Source organism: Haliotis rufescens, unplaced genomic scaffold (genome assembly GCF_023055435.1).
Source record: "Haliotis rufescens isolate VD_foot unplaced genomic scaffold, xgHalRufe1.0.p SCAF_40, whole genome shotgun sequence".
Classification (NCBI taxonomy): Eukaryota; Metazoa; Mollusca; class Gastropoda; order Lepetellida; family Haliotidae; genus Haliotis; species Haliotis rufescens.
In genome coordinates, this window is record NW_025964113.1 from 2379189 (window position 1) to 2405539 (window position 26351).

At 42.1% G+C, this 26351-nt stretch overlaps 1 protein-coding gene across 1 annotated transcript; it reads left to right on the plus strand.

Annotated features, from left to right (window-relative positions):
- The first annotated feature begins 2727 nt into the window (after positions 1-2727).
- On the plus strand, positions 2728-4474 carry LOC124138526 (ADP-ribosylation factor-like protein 4C). The gene has a single exon (XM_046505235.2). The coding sequence runs from the start codon at positions 3243-3245 to the stop codon at positions 3798-3800; it is 558 nt and encodes a 185-aa protein (XP_046361191.1). The 5' UTR covers positions 2728-3242; the 3' UTR covers positions 3801-4474.
- Positions 4475-26351: the final 21877 nt, after the last annotated feature.

The window sequence follows — 26351 nt, forward strand, 5'->3', positions numbered from 1 at the left end:
CTATTGTTCGGCGATATTATTCGCTCTGGTAAGCTTCTTGCAACGCTGTGATATGCAATTCTCTGAATGTATGGCCGCATTCTAGAGTCATTAAAATGCAAATATATCCCGAGTGCTCTGTAAGAATGGGGCGACCTACAAGTGCGCTTTTGTGAAACACGTCACACACAAGTACCCAAAAGATCACGTCACCAAATATTTAACTGAAAATACATGCACCTTGTAGAATTGTTCGTTCGGTCCACTGCACGTAGTGCAAAGAGAGACTCGTGGTGGCTGTCGACATGGTATAGGTGGACGAAATAGGGGACCTGTTGTTCCAAACACCTCCAGAATAATCGCATGCATTGCTTTACGTCGTGGCACAGCTAGCATACCGAGGACGTTACCATAAAAATGTTGTGGTGCGATATGTCAACAATGTTAGGGAAAGGCACTTGAATCCCGTTGCCAGATGAAACCAAGTTCCTGTTATTGCGGGCAAATCAGGTAGAGAGCTTTGTAGAAGGGGTTCAGAGTTTTAAAAAATGAGATATGGAAAAGCCCTTTATAATGTTTTTAACTAATTGCAGATGAATCACCTGTGACATTTTTGAGCTGCTGAACAGGGAAAACCAAATTAAATCTTGTCACCGTGTTGACAGACGTAGCAATCCCTCACTGAAGGGACCGACCATGTTAAAAGTTAGGATGGGGACTGAAATTTGGATGAAAAAATCACGTCCTAGAATATACCGGGAAAATAAGTTTGCGTCAGTTTTTTAGTTAAAACAAAATGTAGGCTGGACGTGCCACAAAAAATGTGTTGTGATTTTTTTTGACTGGCTCCTTTTTTTTGAGAAAAGAATGTTTTGAGGGAGAGACCGAAAGAATATTATTTCTCAAACAGAAATCCAACCACCCACCTACCATCTTCGCGAGGAAGGCGTATCCACCAGCCTATACCAAAGCCGAGTTTCTAATAGACTTTGTTAAATAGGCTAGTGGACTCTCTCGCCCTGGGAAGGTGCCAACATACCCATCTATCCTGTTACGTGACCCACAGGACACAGACGTGGTGCCTACATAATCCAACTCTCCGCCCGTCCGTTCGTCCGTCCCATTGGCCCGCCGTCTGATTTACCACTCTTTACCCGTGAAGATCCGGGATGCCAATGCAACCATTTCTTGTTGTTGTAGGCGACTAACGGGATCGGGTGGTCAGACTCGCTGACTTGGTTGATGTGTAGATCGGTGCTCACGATGTCAATCACTGGATTGTCTAGTCCAGACTCGATTATTTACAGACCGCCGACGTACCGCAGAAAATTTGCTGGGTGCGGCGTAAAACAACAAACAATACTTCTCCTCATATTGCTATTTAGAGGCCAGCGTGTATTATAGGTTCAGTGTCTAATTCTAAGGCTGGGACGGGTAACTCGGGTTCTCGGGTCGGGTGGGTCCTGAGTAGGACCCGGGTACCCACAGGACTACCAGGACCCGTGGTTAGTCACGTGATATATTCTTTAATGACAAAAACTCTATGGTTACACTATAAGTCACTAATGTTCCCATTTCTTTCTGACAATGCACCCATTCCTTCTGACTTTTATATGTTTGAATACAGATAAAACTTCATGCAGTAAACTTCAGTGTATGCATGGCCAGATCGTTTTACACGTGTATCTAAATACATTTTGCCAGGGCTAAGGTCAAACATTTTAAAATCGGACAGTTTGTACCTATCTCTAAATATCTACAGCGGGTACCCGGGTAGGGTCGGGTATTAAGGTGGTGGGTATCCGGGTGGTAGTTTTACCCGTCCCAACCCTATCTAATTCGTTCCGGTCTGATGACGCTCAGTGTCGTTCGTGTGGCATTCATAAATCATATGTAAGCGTGGGTAATATAAATCATTGAATTCAATCAGGCGTTAATTTTTGCAACCCGTTCATTGTTAATCAGTTTATAATGTCCTCTATCATTGAGATCATGATTAGTCAGAATACACGAGCTGTGAATAGTGATGTGCAGACATAGGCAACAAAGGTTTTCTTTTCTTATACACCACAAGTGTTTGAAATTCAAACGTTTTCCTATGAAAAATGTGTAAGTACTCGGAAACGAAAGATGATTTTAAATGGGTCAAAATATTGCCATATTGTTGATGTCAACAGACAATGAACCATAACATCTAATTTCATCAAAAGGAAAATGATACATTTTTACAAATAGGTTGAAGTACGTACGACATTTTGTTAATGTTGTTTGTACAAGAAGCAGGTGGTCCTATGATTTCAGGCGCCATGATGCGTTGTGCTGGACTCGTCACAGGATCCGATGATCGTGAGATCCATCCGATTATCATCCCTTGTTTGTCAGCAACATACCCCCGTGACTGTGAGTTTCAACAAAGTTATACATGTAAGTGACCTGAAGCTAACCAACATGACACGCCGCGACATAGTTGAAATACTATTCTTAAAAGATGAAACCCGCCCCCTTACTTATTCTAAACATAACATTACAAGCAGAAACATTTCAACGATAATGTAGGATTTATTTCTAAGTATAGGTAGTTTAAACTAGGTCGAGAGAGAGCGATGTAGCGTCGATGTTCCATCCAGAAACACCAAAAAACGTAATGTTTAGTCGAAAATAATACATCACACCCACGGGATTTTACTGTCGCTTCAATGTTCCGGGTTACTTCCCCTTGTTCGAAACGACAAAAGGTGGCGCTGCATTTGTTGTCATTCCATATTTGGGAGATCGGGGCTATGTCGATAACAGTGAGTGATATGTGTGTCACTATCCGTAGTCGTACTGTTTGAATGGCCGGAAATACAGCTAGGCAAGGCTCAAGGTGGACCCATACTGTCAGAATTATATCATCACATGTGAATAACACTGTGTGGAGTGAGAGGTCAGCTCCCCAGTTGGCCGCCAGAAGTCACCTGCTGTGGGTCCAGGATAGCTACAGACCGCAGCTCGCTGTGATAAGCAAATTCATTGTATTCACTTGCAACGAAACTCGGTCACTTCAGTGAATGGATTCGGGATTGTCTACCTGCGGATATACATACACACCCACGTAAAGGTACGTGGGACGTTTTCCTTCCGCCTCGGTGTCATTGTTTTATCAGTGAAACGTTTGTGAGAATTTCGCTACACACCATGCCGGCGGTCAGTGTTGGCTTGGCTGCGTTAATCGTTGTACCTTGATACACCTGACTGATTCGGCGTCCCCCCAATGTAAGGCTATGGGAGGGGGAGCTTCCGTACAAGTTCTCATGGTCGGATTAGACACTTCTGGGAAAACTACGATATTGTATCGGCTGAAATTCGGCCAATATATGAACGCAATACCAACAGTTGGTTTCAACTGTGAAAAGGTCGAAGGAAAATGTGGCAAAGTTAAAGGAGTGACGTTCACGATTTGGGACGTCGGAGGAAAGGATAATATGAGGCCGTTGTGGAAATCATACTTACGCTCGGCGGATGGGATTATATTTGTTGTGGACAGCAGTGATAAAGAGAGAATGGAGGAAGCGAGAATTGAACTTATGAAGTTTGTTAAGTCCCAAAACACTCACGGTCTACCGTGCCTCGTCATAGCGAATAAACAGGATTTACCCGGAGTGCTAGAACCGTCGGAGATAGAGACAATGTTATCACTCTCCGATATCTCCCGGTCTCAGTTATGTGAATTGGCTTCGGCCTGTGCTGTTACAGGGGAAGGTCTCCCCGAAGCGATGGACACAATGTATGAAATGATAAAGAAATGGAAAAAGGGCAAATCAGGGAAAATAGGGAGGTGACAGAAACATACACGTGTTAGTGATTCGTATCTGCTTATCGTGCACTTCCAAAGCTCGGCGACTGTCGGCGTCACTAGCGAGTATTGTGCTATCTTCCACACTCCGTCATGACGACAACGACGATGGCAACATCACAACAACATCGACATCAGCTTCGTCAATTCCTCATGCGGGACCAATGTCGTTGTGATTACCTCACATCAAATATGTTACGTGTTAGACAAGAAGATCTGTGTTCACATTGTTGAATGTGTGTCGTTAGTTTGAGATCATAATCACGTACAGTCCTACTACAACGATTCAGGAATATATAGTTCTAGAAATCCCATGTGTCAAGTATTAGCCGCTGGATTGTATCTAGCGGTCACTCGCTGACTGACCAGTGCTGGTCACTGTTTAGATCATTGTAGCTGCATTCGTGTATGTTGCAGTGGAACGTTGCTGACACCCCTGCCAATCAACAACTGACAGGTCACGTGCTTGTGTGCTGATATTCTGGTGATATTTGTGTTTTTCGTACATTTCAGTTCAACAACATGCTAGATTCAAGATGGTGCATTAATACTCGTCATCTTAAATTTTAAATTGACATTCCAATGTTTTGACTCAAACTACCTTTGAAATTATTTTCAAAGGCATGCAATATTATTATTTAATAAACGTATTTAATCCTTTGTTATATTATAGTTCTATTTTGGCATGCTTATGAAGAATTTTGGAATCCCTATCTTCACCAAAAGGGATATATATCCATATATGTATATATAATATTAATAACCTTTTGGCAGCCATGCCCTGCTAACGATCTCCGCGCTACGAGCGGACATGCGAGTATACCAATCCGTGTTCAAATATTCAAGGTTCGATACACTTAACATCAAGGTTGCTTTGTGAAACAGCTCTGATTCAAAGCGCGCCGTACGTCAGTGTAAGGTTATGTAGGCCTTACGACTGTCTTTGTGATGAATCGCTTTCAGGAATAGGCTATATGTCAATCTGTTTAATCTATCAGCATTACAGTTAAACCATTTAGTTTTCAAAAGGATCAATAGTGACCTCACAGCCAAAACATGAATATTGCAAACAAGTGTGATGGCGAAAGGTAGGAGCTAAACTATCCGTACCAGTACGGACGTAACATGTGGTACGATTGCAAGGTACGGGGATCGATTTCGTGATATATTTCCCCGGACATCGATCGAGCCTATTCAAACACTAGAGCAATGCTTTTGTACATGTCTCTTTGTACGAATAAATATACACCAAGCGCACCGCCGAGCAGCAATATTTGTCAAGTCAGAAGACTTCCTGTCATTTTGTACTGTGCTTAATAATGTATGTATTTTGATCAATTCCCTTTCATCATGTTCAGTATATTGTATTTCTCTAATATAGCGTGTCCACTACAAGTGTTTATCAGAGGTCATCCAATAATGATTTTGTTTCCCAGGGAAAACCTTCAATAACAAATGAAAAGAAGCTATAAGTTGCCTCACACATCAAATGATGCGATGTTAATCTAAACCGGTTGTTAATTCTGCTCTCAGTGTAAAAGTCATTACGTTTGTCACGGTTGACCGTAATGAAACATGCTATCTGCATCGCCCAACACAGCCCCAAGACATACAACCCTGACCTTGTATACCCAAGGGCCGTGTAACGTAATTCAAATACCTTATAACACACCTCCAAAGGTAAGCCCCTTTGCTGGAATGTGCAGATTACGTAACAGGTCATTGAAGGTCACGTCCACCCGGTGAGGGTTGTAAATGAGATCACAATACCGGCCACAATACCACCCGCTTAACCTTATGTTTGACACGTTTGATGTTAGCGATGACACAGGAGGTGACGTTCGAACGTAACTGAAATATAATTGCAAGTTAGCTGATCGCTGGAACTGTTTTTGTTAAAATTAGTTTGTTCCCAAACAACGTGTTTAATGTGCACATGGAATGTGCCGTGCATTAACTGTTTAGCTTAATAACGATGTTTTCTGATATTTTGCAAGGTTTCAAATATTCTTGTGTCAAGGCGTCAGGCATGTCAGGGGATAATCCGTTTTAATTAATGCTAACTAATTTCAATTAGGGTGTTAATGTCAGTAGTTAACTACCCCTGTAAACAGCAATGTTGTTGTTGTAAACGATGGCACTGATAATTGATGTAAACACTCGTTCAGATACTTGGAAAAATGGTTAAACACCGCTTACCATTTATTTCCATTAAAAATAGTCATTTTAAATAAAAACCGTATCCTTGTTTAATTTTGTGACAAAATACCTTTCGTTTTGTTTACAAACTGACATAAACATAGTCGTATTGTCATACTGAAATCTAATGCCTGTCAGTTGCATACCCTCTCCCATATTCATTCTATCGCACAGTATGACAGAACACGACCATCTTGAAGAACCAACAGCGTTCTTGCGCCAAGACCTCAGAGGTATCGGTTATTGAACATTTGTATAAAAACACGAGATCGATGTCATATCTAGACGTATCAAATTGATACATGGAAGTTCGAGATATGTGAAAATGTAGATACAGTTGTGCTTGACTTATTTCCAGGCGTATGTCTTCAATACATCAATGGAAGCAAACTCCTGGTGAAACAAAATCTGATATGCCGAATGAAGTTACTGTGTCATTTATGAAAATTAATATTACTGAATGGATATAACTGGTTAATTATTGAAAACCATAATGGGGCACAGGGATAGAGTCGTTTGAAGTACCAAGTCAGTTATCTTACCATCTTACCATTTGCCCGTAAGTCCCCAGTTTAATATGAACTAATAAATCCACTTTTCAAAGATGCTCATGTTGTAATGGTCGTATAATATACTTATGATAACATTATAGTGATTTTGTTTCAGTACTCCACAGATCTTGTCCTGATTGTATGTCGGTTAGGCAAAGCAATACTTTTGTCTTTACAGGGGTAGGGATCAGGTATGGGTATAAATGTGCTTTTATGTTTCACGTTTCTTAGATATGTGAAATCATAGGTGTTTTCGTTCTGTCAGAAACGTATGTCCTGATTGAATACCACGTGGTTGATTTGATTTATACACATTTTATTGACAACGTCAAATAGATCAGACAAAAGTAGTCATCCACTTGCAGTAGTCCCACCTACGGTTACAAGGTGATATACATTTCATGTAATAACATGTGCAATACAAGTAAAGAGTGTTGTTGATGTTGATTGTGTGTTTAACGCCGCACTCAGCAATATTCCAGCTACGTGATGGTGGAATGTAAATAATCGAGTCTGGACCAGACAATCCAGTGATTAACATCATGATCATCAATCTACGCAATTGGGATACGATCACATGCATCAACCATATCAGCGAGCCTGACCACCCGATCCCGTTAGTCGTCTCTTACGACAAGCATTGTCGCCTTTTACGGCAAGCAATTGGTGTATATGTACAAGCAATTGGTGTATATGTACAAGCAATTGGTGTATATGTACAAGCAATTGGTGTATATGTACAAGCAATTGACATGTGACTACTATACAAACCTGTAATATGTCTTTATGAATTCATGTACATGGGGCATTATTTCAAATTTACATGTTCCTGATATAACATCTTTGCGATATACTTATTCTTCCAAGTCAGTGTCTGCACACTGGGACGTGTTGTTATGGAAACGCTCCTAACTGGTAAACTCACTCGATGTGTTGTACGTTCACTTTACAAAAAACTAATTGATGACATTAACTATTTTATGGATGACTTCTGTATTGTAATGTTCTGTTTGTTTGTTGTTAAACGCCGCACTAAGCAATATTCCGGCTATATGACGGCGGTCTGTAAATAATCGAGTCTGGACCAGACAATCCAGTGATTGCTGTATCGTAATAGCATTTAGGGGCATCTTCTTTCATCTTCATCAGGTGAATGAATACTAACTAAACGTAACGTAAGACTTTATCATAAAACGTTTCATGTTGTCAACCCTGTTGTCAACGACTGAAATGCCCATGAAAGACTTGATTCAAGCTGATGATCTCATCGCTTCGCTCTTATTACATTATCATCTGTGCAATTAACTTTAACATAAACCCTAATGTCAAAAAGCTGGTCGGCTCTAATCCTCTTTGACCTGCATATTCCCTGGTTTCATTGCCCGACATACCAGTAAACCCTCTGATAAAAAAAGTATCCCATTTCTAAAGCATCTGCCAATTATAAACCGTTCAGTAAATATTTACACCGTCCAAGACACAATAAGTTCATTAATTACGTGTGTATACAACTGGTTATCTAATATTTGTAGAAGTCACAACAGGAACAATTAGCGTGTCATCTAAATAAGGGTTTATCTCGCCATGTCTAGGTATGTGGAGGAACAATTGGTTCTTGCAGCTACGACAAATGCAGCGTGGCCCGAGGCAAGTGTTGTGAAGATAAACAGCATTTGTGAGAAAGCTTTCCCGTGACCTTTGTCATGTGGGGAGCATGACATTAGAGGGACACAAGTGGGGTTATCTGGAAATAAAAGAAAAAGTCAATGCAGGGTTTGTAGAAGTGCTATGTGGAGGACGGTCGGAACATGTACATGTGGTGCACGTGAAGACGTTATTGTTTATAGTCAGTTCCATAGTTCAGACGATTGTTACATCATAAACTTCACTCATAGAAAGACCCACCTGCTATGGTTTATGTCCGAATAAATACAGATATATGTCTTATTAATTAATCTATTAATAACTGACCCGGAAACGAAAATATTCCAAAGCAAGTTTACTATACGGTGGCAAGTCCAGATTTCCTCGGTTTCTGAAAATCAAAAGAATATCTGGGCTTCTTTATATTAAATGTTAAAAAACCCAACTTAACCCCCCAAAAATTGCATTTCAGACACTTAGTTATCCTACTGTTTTATTTTTCGACACAATGAATTAAAATTGCCCATAGGGTGCACACGAGTCGCCCATATTCCAGGATGACAAGTGAAAAGAGAGATTCGTATCTGGTCAATTGGAAGTCGCCAATTTGTGATTTTAAATAATTAAAGTCTGCTACAGTTAATTATTTAAATCAGTTTGTTAATACTAACACAGAGACAACGTCTCGGTATCCCACACGCCACTATTTTGTCTGGTAATATGCACCAGACCAAGTAACAGCCTCCCTTTAGCCGACTAAGTGAGCGATATATTTGTTTAAGATGTATTTACACAATGGACGTTGATATAGATTGCTTCATGGGGCTATGTATACACGATTGAAATATCTGACGATTAGTTTCAGCTTAATGAACTTCTAAGTGTTCTATTGCTAAGATCACAAAGAAATATTAGCGACGCGCGGCTGTACGTAATTGCTCGGTGTCGTGTGATTCATCAAAGGCTTCGCCTAATGCCGATCTTTCCAAACAACATGGTGTAATTACGATGCTGTTTGATGCTAGGGACCAAACTCTTTTATCTCTGCCGACTTTTTTAAACCCCGGACCGTTCAACAAAGCCATTTTTATTGCGAAACGATCGTAACTCCCGTACTTAGCATTGACTTACGACAGCCGTAGACCTAAGATCGCTTTGTGGAGGAGGGCACAGGTCTGTTACAATTAGCCGCATATAATGTAAGAGTGAGTTGGATTTAACGCTTAGAACAATATTCAAGTTATATTACGGAGCATCACTTTATGTGGGAGGAAAGTCCGAAGTGATGTACATGTATGTCACAGACGTTTACCACTTTGGTGAAACCCACGAGCTCTGAAATGGTGCTGTTTGCTGTTTAACGATGCACATAGCAATGTTCCAGCTGTATGACGGCGGTCTGTAAACAATGGAGTCTGAACCAGACAATCCAGTGATCTACGTAATTGGGATACCATGACAATGCATAAACCAAGTCACCGAGCCTGACTACCCTTGAAACAATCGGGGGAACCGGGATTCGAAACCACGATGATAGGTCTCGTGTGTATTCAAGGGACGTAACTCTGCACAGCGAATTGCGGCGCCTGAGACGACTGGGCCACCCGCCCCCTATAACGATAAGAGGACCGGCGCGACTTGTATTACACGGGGATGCTGGCAAACCAAATATCAACAGATTCAAATGCATGGTGTTAAGACAGTGATGTTTTTTATCAGTTTTATCCTGATAAAACAATCGATGAGACATTTATATATTTTTTATTTTAAATATTAGCAAGAGAAACTGTGAAAGAATACACGATATAAATGTTAACTAAAGTTCAGGCGTTGAAAAATAGAACCCGCGGTCGGAAAGACGTTTTTTACCGGAATTTCTACAAATAGCCTATATTCTGAAGCCAAATATGATCGCAATATGATCTTCCGGGTTAGGCCTTCAAGCTTTGGCTTGGGGTTAATGTCAAAGAAAGTACAATGATATCAGAAATATCGTAAAGCGATCAATGTAATGCTTTGATGGTTGTGAGGTCGCCGCGCTAAGCTGTAGAAAGTGTTCCATCTGGGCTGAATGAGGCGACGGAGACTGGAAAACACTCTCAGCTCCTCCACGATGCTCCGGCCTCTCACCCACTCCATCCATGATATCTATAATGTTGTTTACAGAGTACCGCTGGTATTGCTTTAGAATTTGCTTAAGCAGTAACGGTCAATCTCAAGTCTGTTGAAACTTTGAAGGAGTCTGTTTATTTTGACCATCATCTTTGAATAAACATTTGGGCGCAAGCAGGACAATCTATTCTACCTAGGGATACATGTAGATATAGGTTTCTTCATGCTCACAAAATCAGAGCTCGGCCTCGAATATCGATTTACATGAACAGATTGGCTGATTTGATTCCCCCACGTGCGTATGCGCGTGAGCGTACGTGCGTGTACACTTGCTCGGATTGATAGATCTTGAGATGAAGTTTAAGAAGCGTGACATTAACTCATAGCATGAAATATGTTCTTCAACCTCTTCAAACTGCCTGAAACTGCCTGGTTCCAGCTGATGTTAGCATCTCCTGCTCCCAGACACGAATATAGTTGGAAGTTCGGATTATAGTAAATACCCCCCCCCCCACCCCCCCCCCCCCCCCCCCCACCCCCCCCCCCCCCCCTCCAAACCTCTGTAGAGTGCTTAGGTCTTTGATAAAGATCTCAAGTAACAACAACCAGAGAGCACAGCGATATCGCAGCATTCGGGTAACCCTACACTAAAGCTTAATGTTTGAAAATATATGATTTTGACAGAAACAAGCAACTACATTTAAACTGAAAAGGAGCCCGGGAACCTGTTGACAATCTAGACTTGCATCATTGAGAGCTCCAGCATCACAGTAAGGCTAGTCTGCCTCGCAGTCCCATATTACCCTTCCGTCCAGCCTTTTCTGTAATGCAAAAGCCCGAAATGAAGTTAGTCTAGATTTCCCGCGTGTTCTGAATCTCCCATCTCACCGGGGCTCCATTTAAATTAAAACTGAATTATTTGTTTCTATCACAATTATATATTTTCAGAGACTACGCGTAAGTCTAGAGTAAGGGCTGCGTGGAAGGGAAACTAATATGGTTGAGGGGCTGTGGGGCAGACTAGAGTAACCTATGTCCAATATTCCGGCCGTTGAGGCGTGAGAACCAGATTAAATGAAACCTTGATACCACCACCCCCCCCCCCCCCCCCCCCACCCCACCCCCCCTGAAGCCGTGTTTACACACGTGGAGCTAGCATTCTGCTTCCGAGACCCGAAATGACACAGAAATTATGGCACATGTTCCTTACAAGGCTGATTCCACTCATGGCTTTGTGCTGTCATCTGTGTACCTTTCCTCCAGACACACATGGGTAGATAGATCCCCCTTCTGCTTGTTGTTCAGGGGGCTTCAGTTTAACCAAGGCTGTAAACTAATGACAGACTAACTTCGCAAGTTTGTAGCTGTATAGGAACGACCGCATCCATACCACTACCAGACTTGCACTTAGTCTCTGAAAAGAGACTATTTTGGAGATTTCTTTTAGTTAAATTTTCCTTTCATGTTTGATAGAAGAGAGTCCAGACAATCTCTTCGTTTTAAAAAAAAAACCAGAAAAATTTTAGGCGTGCAAAAGTATTGTTAACTTGGTTGGGAATTTTCGGATTTTTTTGTTTCAGCGTCTGCATGAGAGACCACCATACAAAGCATGATCTGTTGTAGTCCTGCACCATGACTGTGGAATATATTTATTGTATGAAAATAAATAAATCTAGAAACGCATACAAAAGCAATTCTAGCCAGCTCTAGTTAGCTCTATTCCACATATGAAATCAGCATAGGGAGATTTTTTTTAGAGTCAAGAAGGATATTGTGTTATATAAGATTTCATAGACTAAATGCTAGTCTAGATCTGTTGCACTGGCGCTTTGTGTGCCCCGAAATCCCAGGGAATGCTGGCCTGGTGTGAAGTTGCTCCCAAATGACCAGCATCACATCTGGTTTGAGACGGATTCTGCGCTTGACACGGCTTCAAACAAGGCATCGCAACAGCATACGAGCGAACATCAACCTTGAGTATCCAGTGTATTATGTCTCCACTCTATTACAACAAGTGCCGACCCATTCGCTATCATAGCTTCGATACTAAAATGACGTCCTTATCTCGATCTCCAGATGGGGTCACGGGTGGCCCAGTCGTCTAAGGCGCCGCAATTCGCTGTGCAGAGTTACGTCCCTTGGATACGCCAGGAAGCTATGATCGTGTTTTTAGCTTTGCCATCACCATGCCCGTGCTCGTACCCAAAGCGGTAAACGTCTTCAAAGAAGCACTGCATTACTTCAGCCTTTCCTCCCACATTAAGCTGACACCCCTGGCTGGGATACAGTTCAAAGCGACGTTAAACCCAACTCCCTCACCAACTCCCTGAAATAGAGTTACACGTAAGGTTAGATGTGGAACCCTCTAGTAGTAATGATCCCCCAAGTCTATTAATTTAGAGCTGAGAATTATATGAGGGGTGATATGGGGGTGGTTTATGACATATATCCTCTGAGGTCTGAGGTCTGAGAGATATTACCCGTTCTCCATTATCATAAACTGACGACAGCATTTCTCTCGATCACGAGGGTTCTTTTTACCATTGGAATCGGGCCTAAAACCAAGCTACAGCGGCGAATGGGTCCAGGGTATTTAGCATAATAGAATTAAGATGTATTACCCTGGATAATCGAGGATGAGTGGACATAAACTGACTTCTTACAACAAGCGTGATCTGAATGTGAAGTGCCACGAAAGCGCGTGACAGTGTCCCATTATTAAGGGCACCATGTGGTCTTTAGGCCAGTTCCCTTGGCCAGAGTCCGTGCCATGCTAATTGGCACAGGAGGGCATCGGATGCATCCTACCACCAACTGTCACATCTCAGCCAGTAATTAGGTGACTGTCAGTGGCAGACTGACACAGCTTTGATCAGGGGGACACAGTTGGCACACTGACCGCTTTTATCTTGCGCCTCTGTACTTCAAGTTTTTTCTTTGCGCTAAATTGCATCGCGTTCACGAAGCCCTCCAAGAATGCGTTACGATTAGCATGGTCTGGAGTTCTCCATTGTTCACCGGGACTTTAAGAGAGAGTTAATATTATGTTTTACGTCAGTATTCTAGCTACATCACCGCGTCCTGCACCAAGAAAACCAGTGGTTGACAGCATGAGGGATGGTCCACGTAGCCTTGGTTACGTATTATAAGCACCATTCCACCAACACGGACACGTCTCTCATACAGAACCTGAAACAATAATATTTGAAATCCCCAGCAAGCCCACAAGTCCTTGGCAAGTCTATTTCTGTTCCGTTTCTTACAATGAATACAACTTAACCCCAAAATACATTTTCATATCTAAATTTAAGAGACTAAAGACGCAGTGAATCATTTGCTGCTTGGTATCTTGAACTCTTGAACATGCCACCCAAAGGTTCATAAACATGTCTGGCAAGGAAATAAAGTTTGTACCCTACTGGTACTTTGTAATCTTATAATGCACTCCCTACGTAACTGTAAAGCGATATATACCTGTGCAGACAGACTACTCAATCTGGCGCTCACCACTCCCAGTTCGTCATGTGATCTCAGCAGTGGTGTGTACGTGTTGTAATAGTCACGCCTGTCTTGGTCCCAAGATAGCACAGATAGCGCCAAATACCCGACACATTGGTTCTTTTTCATTTTTTAAATGGCTATTAATGTTTGAGAATAATTGTATTGTACACACTAAAACGCGTAGCGACGACAAGCAGTGTTATATATATACGATCACAATGTCAAACGTTTCCACCATGGCTATAAATGATTGTTCATAGTCTCTCAATAGGGCTGACCAATATATATTGAAGGCGTGTGCCTGAGCGTTTGCGTGTGCGTGTGCGTGTGCGTGTGCGTGTGCGTGTGCGTGTTTGTAAGAGAGAGTTCTGTTTGAGACAAAATATATTTCATTCTTTGCCCCCAAACATAAAATTATTTTCCCTGAAATGACTAACTATTTATCTTTGACCCACAACATATTAATTTGCACACTTGCCTAAGCTCCAGCATGCCCTGTGAATCTTTTTGGACTGAAACAAAATAACAAATGATATTTTCTACTATTTTCAGGAATAGATTATTTCTATAACATCCTGGTCCTCCCAGCCCCACACCCCCCACAAGAATATCACATGGTAATCAGCCCCTAGCATGACGCGTGTCTATAGCCACATGATTAGACACCTACATGCTGCCGCTTAGTCTGTCTTACAGACCCTGATACAAATATATATCAAATACAGCCCCTGCAAGTCTATAATGTTTGGCAAGTCTAGATTACTGCCGTATCAGGAATGAAGAGAGTCACTGGGCTCCCTTTTATTATATTTTTATTAAGATAATTGAACAACTGGTTTTTTCTGTACGATATGTTAATTTCAGAGACTAGATGTTAGTCTAGCTGCCGCTAGACTCTACAATAAGAAGTCCTGTTCGGCCAGTGTTATTTGCTCCTAGTGTTTGATGCAGGGTATTACGACGTGGGTTAGTAATGTCACATGGTTTAATTACAGTGCAGGGAAGGACGGATTGCTGTGTGCTGTTTAACACAAATTTGAGGATGAAAATGTCGTGCAAAAAGGAATGCATCTTTGCCAGCTTCTTCTCATGTGTCTCATCTTCAGCATCTGTTGGTATTTAGAGAAAGGGCGGTCTATGTAGATGCGGGCGGGGAATACAGCCGCATCAAAAAGGTCAACTTTACTCAACTAATTTAAATATTTATGACCTTCAAACATCTGCACTGTTAAATAGCGATCACAGAGCTTCAGAAGCATGCAGTGTTTTCTAAATGAGGTCACAGCTAATATTGTTAGTTGGACACCCTTCACTTTTTATATGTTTAAATCCACTGGCAATGAACTTCATTTTTAAACAGCTTCAAAGGTTTGAGATTTGGGAAACCAACAATTTGTATTTTTTTCTATTCATTTATAACATTAGTCAGTGTTAAAATCAGTTTTTGACAAAACTTTATCATTTAAAACTGATATAGATACTCATTTACACACATTTTTAATCTTACACAACCAAATAGATCAGTCTCAAACGATAGGTTGTCTATCTGTGACTTGTTATTTATAGTAGTGGTAGGGTGGATTACTGGTTAAAACGTTCGCTCGTCCGAAGGCCCGGGGTCGATTCCCTGTATGGATACAATGTGTGAAGCCCATTTCTTGTGTGGGGGAGCGGGGGGGGGGGGGGGGGGGGGGTAGACTAACATTTAGTCTTAATCTTATATTACTCAATATCCTTCATGACTCTAAAAATATAAGAGCTAGCTTGAGCTGGCTATTCTTGCTTTTGTATGCGTCTCTAGATTATTATTTTTTCATAAAATAAATATATTCCACGGTCATGGTGCAGGACTAAGAGAGGGGGTATTTAGATATAATATATAAATTTATAGACAGCAAGAGCAATCTCACACGGGAATCACATATGCGGGATACGTCAAACAAAGACTCTAAAAAAGGACACTGCAGAATACAATTATTATTACTAAATAGAGCGTAAGCCCATAGACTTGCACACGTCTTTAATATGATAATTAGTTCAAATACCAGTAATCATTCTATACATATAAAGACCTGGCGTCATTAGACTTTACTGTACTGCCGGATTATCTAGACTTGCCTAGTATAAGGATATAATTACTATACATCCATGGACTTATCATTCAGCACAGCCCTGGAGCAAGGCTAGGAGGCCCATATTTCTCGGAAAAGCGGGATTAAATGAATCACAGTAGTTGCATGACTTAACGCTATTTAATATCCAAGAAAAATCTGGCTTCTGTGAAGGGTGTTGAATTCCCACTCGGTGTTGCTGTGTATATATCAGGTTCAGTACACAAGACCACGTATTGCCACCAGGAGGCATCTGCGCATGCTCGAGTAACATAACGGGCGTGTCTGTTACGCAGACAAGCTTCCAGGCATAGCGCAACCGGTGTCAGGGGTCAAGGGACACATAGGGGTCATTCGTTCAAGCACGACCCTTAGTTCCTTTAATGTCAGCTGATTGTTGCTTACACCCCGGGGTGTGGATGTTCTGGCACTACGCTACAAACTCACATGTGTGAAAGGGCGTGTGAAAAACGTCACTTCTTTTTCACGAGTTAATGACGCTGCTCTGTTGCCATGGTTATAATGAATGTCAATTAGAATTAAAAAAAGCGCCCAACGGCTGCAAACACGAAAGAGTTTTAACTCGCAGGCAAAAAAACTAACTTTAATCTTTTATATTTTGAATTTTAAATGTCACTTGGGGAAGACGTAATGCGAAGTTTGCGAAGACTGATGAAACGTCACATTGCCGAAAAAATAGTCAGCGTGTCGAAAGGAAACTTTATCTCAAGAAGGTGTTTTTTTTAGAATGAATATAAAGTCTGTTGTAGAAACGTGATGAAGCTATTCGGGAATTCAAAGGTCTTTGATTGTAATAGATATCCCTGTGAGTGACCCTCTGTTTCAGTGCACGTTGTGGTCTGAGAGTGTGACGTAACCCGCTTGTTCCGTGCGTTACAAGTGAACTCCACACACGGCTGACGCAACACACACAACAGCTGCCTGTACAAGGGACGTATAGCCTTACAACATCGTGATGTATGTATTTAATATCTACATGACACAGCTGCAATGTGGGTAGCACTGTTTTTGTTTACAGTGTGCGCATTTGAGATTGCATACCTATAGACTGATTTGCTCACGTGACAATCTGGCAGCTTTAAATTACCGGTCAGAGTAAACTTATATGTGTCCCTGAAATACATTCATGTATGAGGTTAAAATACGACATTCTACCAGGGTTTGTTTGTTGTGTAACGCTGCGCTCAGCAATATTCCAGCTATATGACGTCGGTCTGTAAATAATCGAGTCTGGACCAGACAATCCAGTGATTGATACCATGAGCATCGATTTACGCAATTGGGATACGATGACATGCATCAACCAAGTCTGCGAGCCCGCTCGTCGCCTGTTACGGCTAGCATGGGTTGCTGAAGACCCATGTTCTCTACTCGGATCTTCACGGGTCCATTCTACAATGGTATTTGATGTTATTGAATCAGACTGGGACTGTCATTTTGCCAGAGCCAAGCACCCCTTTAAAATCCAAGAACAGTATTAAATACTTGTGAATTCGAAATGCATGATTTCCTTAAGTGATTAATGCTAACCCCATATATATCATTTGTATTGAATGCTGTGCCGGACCGCCTCCGTGGTCTAGTGATAGAGCGTCCGCCCGGAGAGCGGAAGGTCCGGAGATCGATCCCCGGCCGCACCAAACCAAAAGACGTGAAAAGATGGTACTTGTTGTTACCATGTCTGACGCTCGTCATTAGGGACTGAAAGAAGGATTGGTCGGCTCGGAGTCAGTCAGTATTTATGTTAAACTGCGGCATGGTATGTCAGTGAGCTAGCACTATAAATCGGCACCAGTCTGGACTAGTACAAGCAGCCACACACACGTACGTGCACATTGCTATATAAGTGCAATAATCTTGGACGCGACGTTAAACCAAATTTCACCTCACCTAATGCTGTGCCCCGGTATTTCCCACACCATAAAACAGTGGGTTCGGGACCTGCATTCGTTTAGATTACGTTTCTGGGTTTGTCAGCTCTCTGAGTGAGTGAGTGAGTGAGTGAGTGAGTGAGTTGGATTTAACGCCGCTTTCGACATTATTTCAGTTATATCACGGCGTGACAGCTTAATGTGGGAGGAAAGCCCGAAGTGATGCAGGTCTCAGACGTTTACCACTTCGGTGAAACCCACGAGCACGGACATGGTGCTGACAAACCTAGAAACATAATTGGGGCGAACCGTGATTCGAACCCACAATCATAGGTTTCTGGCGTGCCCAAGGGACGCAACTCTGCACAGCGAATCGCGGCGTCTTAGACGACTGGGCCACCCTGTCCCCCTTGTCAGCTCTGTACCCGTGCTCATGGGTTTCACCGAAGCTGTTAGCTTCAACGATCTGTGTCACTTCGACCCCACCCAACCTCCCCCTACAAAATGTATCACAAGACTATGCTCAGACAGTCAGTGGTATCATCGTCAACGAGGAATGACAAAATCCGATCGTCTGCTCAATTTCAAGATTTCATCAGGAAAAGCAACTCAACATTACACATCACAGTGATCCACGAAGCTACCAGAATTTGCCAGTAATTCATCCTCCGCATTTATTAAAACGGAAACTTCTCCCCGGAGGATGTGTTTACTACTCCATTATCCAGTTCCCTGTCTATTCTTCAGTACGCTACATCCAGCTCCTTGGTTCAGCATCTGCAGCCCTACACTTGCCCGTGCATCTAACTACGCTGTCAGGACCTGAGGTAGACTACGATATGTCTATGGAATCTAATTCCAAGGGACCTATCACTTGTTCTGATGAAAAAAGAACAACATTAAAAAAACATGAAATTTAATTTTTCGCTGGATGGATCATGACTCAAAATGTCTTAAAGCAGTAAACAGAACTCCCCGCGCCTCAATAATCTAAACTGGCCTGTATCTAAGTATACATTGCGGGGTAATAGAAATGCACAAAAGCGATCAGGAAACGAAATGGTGTTCCATAAGTGTTCCACTTTATTAAAGGACATCCCAGTGTTATGTCTGAAGGTGGAAATACGGTTTAATCACGCCACAGATGTCGATAGGTTATCAGTAACTGACAGAGTGGTATCTGCTCGCCGAATTTTCCTCAGTCTACAAATCCATACATCAGCTATTGCCTGGTGATAATGTCAAGTCATATGAAGTTGGTACTTTATCTCCAACTTCTGTTCCTACAGGAGAGATTAAAGTGAAAGAAACGACGTGTGTGCTTGGCACAGAGTTTCTGTTCTCGTTATAGTCGGCGGGTATAGAATAGTCATGTTAATGCTATGTCTTATAGAAACAGGACCGTTGAAAGAAAGTTGGAAACAGTTCATCTTCGTAAAAACGGGATGGTGGTTCTTCGTGGTGTGGCTGACAATGTCTTTGTGCAACTGCTATCTATGATGAAAGCGTTATAACGATAGAGTAGAGAGATATGAGTTGGGTTTAACGCCGCTTTTAATAGTATTCCAGTTATACCGCAGCGTGTCAGCTTGATAAGGGAGGAAAACCCGAAGTGATGCAGGTCTAAGACGTTTGTCATCTTGGTAAAACCCAAGAGCACGGGTTTGGTGCCGACACACATAGAAACATATCAGGTTGAATATGTGGTAAGAGACTTAACTCTACACAGTTATCAGCGGCGTTAAAGACTACTGCCCACCCGTGCCTCGTGGACAGAAATGGACTAGGCGTGTTTTGTGTAGAGAAAACACGCTTGAATCGACTGTCGGAGTCAGAATGTGATCCAGCATCAACCAATCCACTCGTGGGAATTCCCGGTAAGAATAGGTCCCCAGCATCTCGGTGACCTGGTTGATGCATGTCATCGTATCTCAATTTCATGGATCGATGCTCAAGATATCAAACACTGGATTGTCTGGTCCGCCGTCAGAAAGCAGGGATATTGACTGCGGTGTTGACACACCAAACAAACCAGTTCGTAACCAAACAGAGAGGCATCCTTGGACCCTTCCTGGGGTACCCATGAGCAGTGCACTGATTAGGGAAATCCTTCTCTAGTTTTACAAATCCGTGAGTGAGGTAGGTTTTAATATGCTGTGTCACGTTAGGGGACACCAAGAAAAATCTTTGGTTAATGTACCAATGGTTTTAACGTAATGTACCCGTATGGGAAATCCAACCTGTGTCTGCGGCGTGACAAGCCATCGCTTCATTCTCTGGATCATCCGCCCAAAACGAACCACATGACGACACGAGCATGTTTAGCACTTGTGTGTTACAATGCTAGTCGGTGAGGTAGGTGAAATTGGGCTTAACGTCGCGTCCAAGATTATTGCACATACATAGCGACGTTCATGTGTGTGTGTGTGTGTGTGTGCGTGTGCGTGTGCGTGTGTGGCAGCTTGTACTTTTCCGGACTGATGCCGATTTATAGTGCTAGCTCACTGAGATACCATGCCTTCCACTCTACGGTCGGACGCTCTACCACTAGACCACGGAGGCGGTCGCAATGCTAGTCGGTTATCCTTTTTAATGAGTGCAAACAGTGTGACCTGCGATCTCTCACGGAAGTCGACCTAATATTTCTAACATTACAGAAATCAAAGACACAACATATTTTTGTTAATAACAAAAGCATTGTGTATATTTTCTTTAAATTTGGCGTGAGCAGGCGAACGAGCGCAATAAGGCACGTATTAAAGCTTTCATCTTACATTTAACGTCATTCTGTCATTCGACAAACCTACGATAATATATCAGCGTGTCCTTGTCATCATAACTCTGATTCCGAGGTCATCTCGCTGGTCACCCCTTTGAAGACTGTAATGCACCAGCATCACAACACAAGTTACGTAATCGCCACACTGACGCAGTCACTTTGATCAAATTCCCCACACGAAATAGTTACCCCTTACCCATCGTACCATCGGAAACCTTTATCGCCACTGGTCGGTTAATAATACGATTACCCGTTTGGCCATCCTCTACCAAAGAACCATATGGTCAATGTTTAGTGCGTTTACAACCCCCATCTGACCGACATTAGCAATACCGAATTTCAACATGATATGGCAAATCTCGTTCTACGCCAAATCCTTTATGATCAGAGCTGTAAAGATTACAACCGGTGTTGTTCTACCGTGTTCTATACACGCTATGCCACTTGGTCATCTGCAGGGCGAGTCTTTTGAAGTCTCAAACACAATATTGTAAGACGCTCGTCTTCAAGCAATTTTCTGCTCTGACGACAATGAGCTTAGACAAATGTCTTGGACAAGAAGATTATATTGATAACTCGTCCCTTTCTCCCCCAAGCCCCGCGAAGTGGTGTGGCAGTAGTTAGTGTCGTCTTGCTAGTTTCGACTTGACTGCGTCCAGACTATAACACCTCACCCCCACCCCAGGGGGACGAGGAGGGGTGTTAAAAGGAAGTAGTGTGCCTGTAGGTCTGGCACTGTAGAAATAGACAGAATACTTAGCTTAGCTTATCATGTCTGCTGAATTACGATCCTCTGATTTGATAGCCGTGAATAGGTACTGGGCTGTGGAGTTAATCAACGGCACAGACACTATGGATGCAGTTATAGGCGTCTGTAGGGCTGTATTTATGGCTTTAATATGGCAGACTAGTGGCGGCTACAATGTTATTTTTCACTTGTTACTGACCTTTTAGACAGCAAGTGTGGCATTGCTAGGGATTGCTGTGTTGTTTATATGGCCCAACAGAGTCTATAAGTACCCAGCTACAACTGTCATTTAGTATCTTAAACGACCAGGAAGGGAGTAGTGTGTGAATTATTTGCTCTCACGGGCATGGATAAATCAATTTTTGGTTAGACATGATTCGAAATTGTCTGTATCTACCGAGATCTGTTGAAATACACCACGAGGACAACAGAATGAAAATGTGCAGAAACCATTAGCGTCAGAGCGAAACAGCGGTTTATAGTGAAAATACACGTGGTCATTGTACAAATCTAATTAAAATCAGATCTTAGTTCTCGCTACCGCTAAACAAAGATCTGAGGACATCCCATTACGGGCACGTCAGAACGACCTTTCGCGACCAATGAAATGACTAACAAGAAGCCGCCATTTACCAATCAGAAAGCAACTTTCTCGAGCTCAAGCTTGCGACTTCCATTTCAGACCACGTTTGAAAAATATGTTGAAAAAGTTTTCGATTAAACATTTGAAAAGTGAATAAAAGAACATTCTGGAATGTTTAATATACGGTCATGATTGTATGGCAGTACTTCCCATGTACAATGCAACGTATCTTCCGTTCAAATGTTTATCCCATTGAAGCGAGAGATAGACGATGATTTTGACGGAATGAGTCGTACATATACAGGCCGTAACTGTCGTTCGGAATACCCCGTGTTAAGCTTTTCGAGGTTGCATGATTAGAAAACATGTGCCGACTGTTAATTTCCGGATCAGGCAAACGACGCTCTGATTGGTCGGATGAAAGATCGTTCTGACGTTCACGTTATGGGATGTCCTCAGATCTTTGTTTACCGGTAGGGAGAACGAAGATATGATTTTATTGAGATTGTCATTTTACTGGAATTGTTTGAAAGACATAAAAAAAATAAGTAATATTATCGATGAAGATGGCATTCTTCTCATTTGCTATATCTTGATACCAAGTATCAATGTAACGATTGTTTGAAAGACGGAGACATGGAGGGATGTTTCAGCTACCATAGTTTGATTGCTGTTTGAGTGAGACCAGTCAAATGTCCTATGTGTTATCCGTAACGGTTGCTTTCAATCTCAGGCGAAATTAAGATTGTTTGTTTGTTGTTAACACCGCTCTCCGTATCCAGCAATATTACATCTCTATGACGGCCGCCTGCCAAAACCTGAATTGACATGAATATCGATCCACGCAACTGGGATACGAGGACATGCATCAACCAAGTCAGTGAACCTGACCACCCGATCCCGTTAGTCGTTCCTTACGACAGGCATAGGCTTGCTGAAGACCTGTTCTGACCAGGATCTTCACGGGTGCGAAATTAAGAGATGAACCAACATTCGTTTGTGGTGAGGAGTTGTAAAAGTAATACCAAATCTTACACATGTAAAGAACATCAGTAACAACAGACCACGCAATCGTCTGTCATACAGACTCTCAATCTCATTAAACTCAGACCTTAGTTCTAGCTACCGCTGAACAAAGATCTGAAGACATCCCATAAAGGGTCACGAACGACCTTTCATCCGTCTAATCAGAGCGTCGCTTACCAGATTATGAAAGTGACAGTCGGGATGTGATTTCTACCTCGAAATGCAATCTCGAAAACTTTAACACGGGGTATTCCGAACGGTAGTTACGGGTTTAACGACTGAATCCATACAAGCTAGATCATCTATTAGCCATTTCAGAATGTTCTTTTGTTCAGGTTTCAAGTTTGTAATCGAGAATTTGTCAAAATATGTTTTGAAGCGTAGTCGCCAATTTGAAATTGGTGCCGTAAAGCACGAGAAAGCTCCCTTCTGATTGGTCAATCCATTGGTCGGTCAAAGTTCGCGCAAGGTCGGTCTGACGTGACCAGTAATGGGATGTCCTCAGATCTTTGTTTAGCGGTAGCGAGAACTAAGATCTGATTTTAATGAGATTGTACAGACCCTGAGACAAACGTATCATAATATCTGTCAAGTCTAGATTACTGCAGTTACTTAAAAAAGAAAATCTATTTGCTCCTCTTCATTGATTTTTAGGAGAAACTATAACAACTGTATTTTTCTGTAAAATTTGTTCCTTTCAGAGACTAGATGTGAGTCTAACCGTGCAACACAGGCCCAGTTTAAAGATATTTAATGCTCACTGCAACATTATCCACACATCATAGTTATGTATGCCACTGGGACGTAACTGCTATCTACTCCATGGCTTCGCTCCCAATAACATTTGACATGGCATCTCGTTATCATCCGGGTTATGTCAGCCGGAATCCTCTCATACCCATGATGCAAGGTATGGTTACGTGAGCCCACTGGGTTAATCACGAGTGTAGGTATTCTCAAGTACCCAGATCTAGATACCGGAGACGCTGGGTACGTCCACTTACACTTCATTCTTGGACATACACTCAAACATGACTACAGTGCTATTAACACGCAATCATCATGTAATTAACTGTTTAAAAGACAGAGGTATGTAGTACGATACAATCACCTCGGAGAAGACCTTTAAGAAGGCTATACACGTACATGTATGTGATGAATATAACGACTGTAGAATGTGTTCAAGAAACTGGACGAGTACGAATAAGGGCCATTATAGACCCACTGAACAAGTCACATTTTAAGTGAGTATGGCTTATAGCCTCTTTTGTCGATATACCAGCGACATCACGGCTCGGTACACCAGAAATGGGCTTCACACGTAGTACCAATGTAGGGAATCGAACCCAGGCTACTCCACTACCCCACATTTTTAAGTTGTATGGAATGTATTGGACATGTTCATGAACTTATACTTTTTTTTATTTTTCAAACTTCAAAAGAATATCTCACTACATGTTTGAGCAAATCCTGATTAGTTACCATAGTTTGTTCTGTCTTAATCTGCGTCACCAAAGAAAACGAGATGAAGAATTGTTCATGTTAATATCTTGGAAACACTGAAGACCTCTGACATAAGCTGGAAGTCTGAGACATCAAGTTGTTAAAATGAACGATGTATTATTCTATTCATATGAAAACCTCTGATAAGTTTCATAACTATTTCTAAATGTTTTGCGCATTTCGTAATGTATGCAAATCATTTGGGCCCAAGGGGTCCTTTTTCATACCCTGTGCCTTCTTAAATGTCGTTATACAAGAAAATGAAAACATACACCTAAACAACATAACTTGTAGCACATATATGTGAATAGTTGCATATTGGGTGCTGGTGGGTGTTACCGTGTGGGGTTGTGACACAACGACACTGCATATATCAAACCGGATAGCATTGCATAGTTGTGTAAGAAACAAGCTTTTAAAACATACAGAAACTCCCTATTCATTGTAAGACCTAGCAGTATTGTTGGGATATACGCATTACGTATAGGTTATTTCTTAATAGCTGTAATGTAATTGCTATATATTGAAAGTTAAATGGAGACTTATTGTCACATCGTGTGCACTGTTAAACATCAGTGTAGTAATATGTAATTAAATTTCACAATGTAACATACGTTCTGATGGATGTCTAACATTCCTTTCTAGTTTGACACACAGACGTACATTTCTGTATCTACAACCACACCTGCTGTGCCGGCCCTGACGCGATGACAGGTGCCCCCTGGGGAGACTCCCGACCCCGTGGGAAGCTGCCTGACCCCTGCTGCATGGTGCTGACACTGCAGGTCACGGCTGGCAGACCCCGAGGCGAGGTGCACCCGATGGAATCTCACTTCAATGTTCCAGCCGAGAGTGGTGACGTACCCCTTGCCGTGTAATGGATTATGTATGTCAGATACGAAGGGGTGCCTTGGTACGCACCAATGGCTGTTTCGTCAGACACTACGGGGTTCGTCGTCATGCACCATATGTGATATATCGTCAGGCTGCAAGGGATTATCCTCAGACAGTACGGGGTTCGTCGTCAGACACCACGGGAGTCGTCGTCAGACACCATGGGATTCAGCGTCGTACGGGATTCATCGACAGATATTACGGATATAACGCCAGGTGGCGTTGTTATGCATTGTCGTAATACGTTAAGGGGTATTTTAGCACTTATTACCTGACATTTGAATAGAGGGATCATGTCATAATTTATACTGTTATGATCCTATGTGGCATTTGAAAATATCCACTCAAATTTATTGTAACGTTAGTGAAACTGAAAACTGCCCAGGGCCCCGTTCCTCAAGAGCGATCTTAGCGCTACGATGATCGTAAGCCTATGTTAAAGTATGGGACTTACGATCACCTTAGCGCTAAGATCGCTTTGGGGAACGGGGCCCTGGTAACATCGTTACTTGCACGCGCTCGGTAACATTCAATCCCCAAATGATCTATTTCTTTATCATGAGCTGAGTAGTGTATTTGCATCAAGGCGACAAAGCATATATCATGTATATCGTCTATCCCTCAACGAATATCTCCCCCGGTTCCTATATACTAGTATCAGACCCGTGGAGACCCGGGTTATAGAATAGGTCTTCAGCAAACCCTGCTTGTCGTAAGAGGCGATTATGCTTGTAGGAAAGAGGTGGATAATGGGATCGGGTGGTCACACTCTCTGACTTGGTTGATTCATGTCATCGTATCCCAATTGCGTAGATCGATGCACATGATATCAATTACTGGATTGTCTGGTCAAGACTCGAATATTTACAGCCCGCCGTTATATAGCTGGAATATTGCTGAGTGCAGCGTTGAACAACAAAGAAATAAACAAACAAACAAACAAACAAACAAACAACGTACCAAATAATTCGAACCGTTATTAAATTACTGGAAC

Coding starts and splice junctions, on each gene's coding strand:
- LOC124138526 (XM_046505235.2), top strand. CDS start 3,243: ATGGGAGGGGGAGCTTCCGTACAAGTTCTCATGGTCGGATTAGACACT.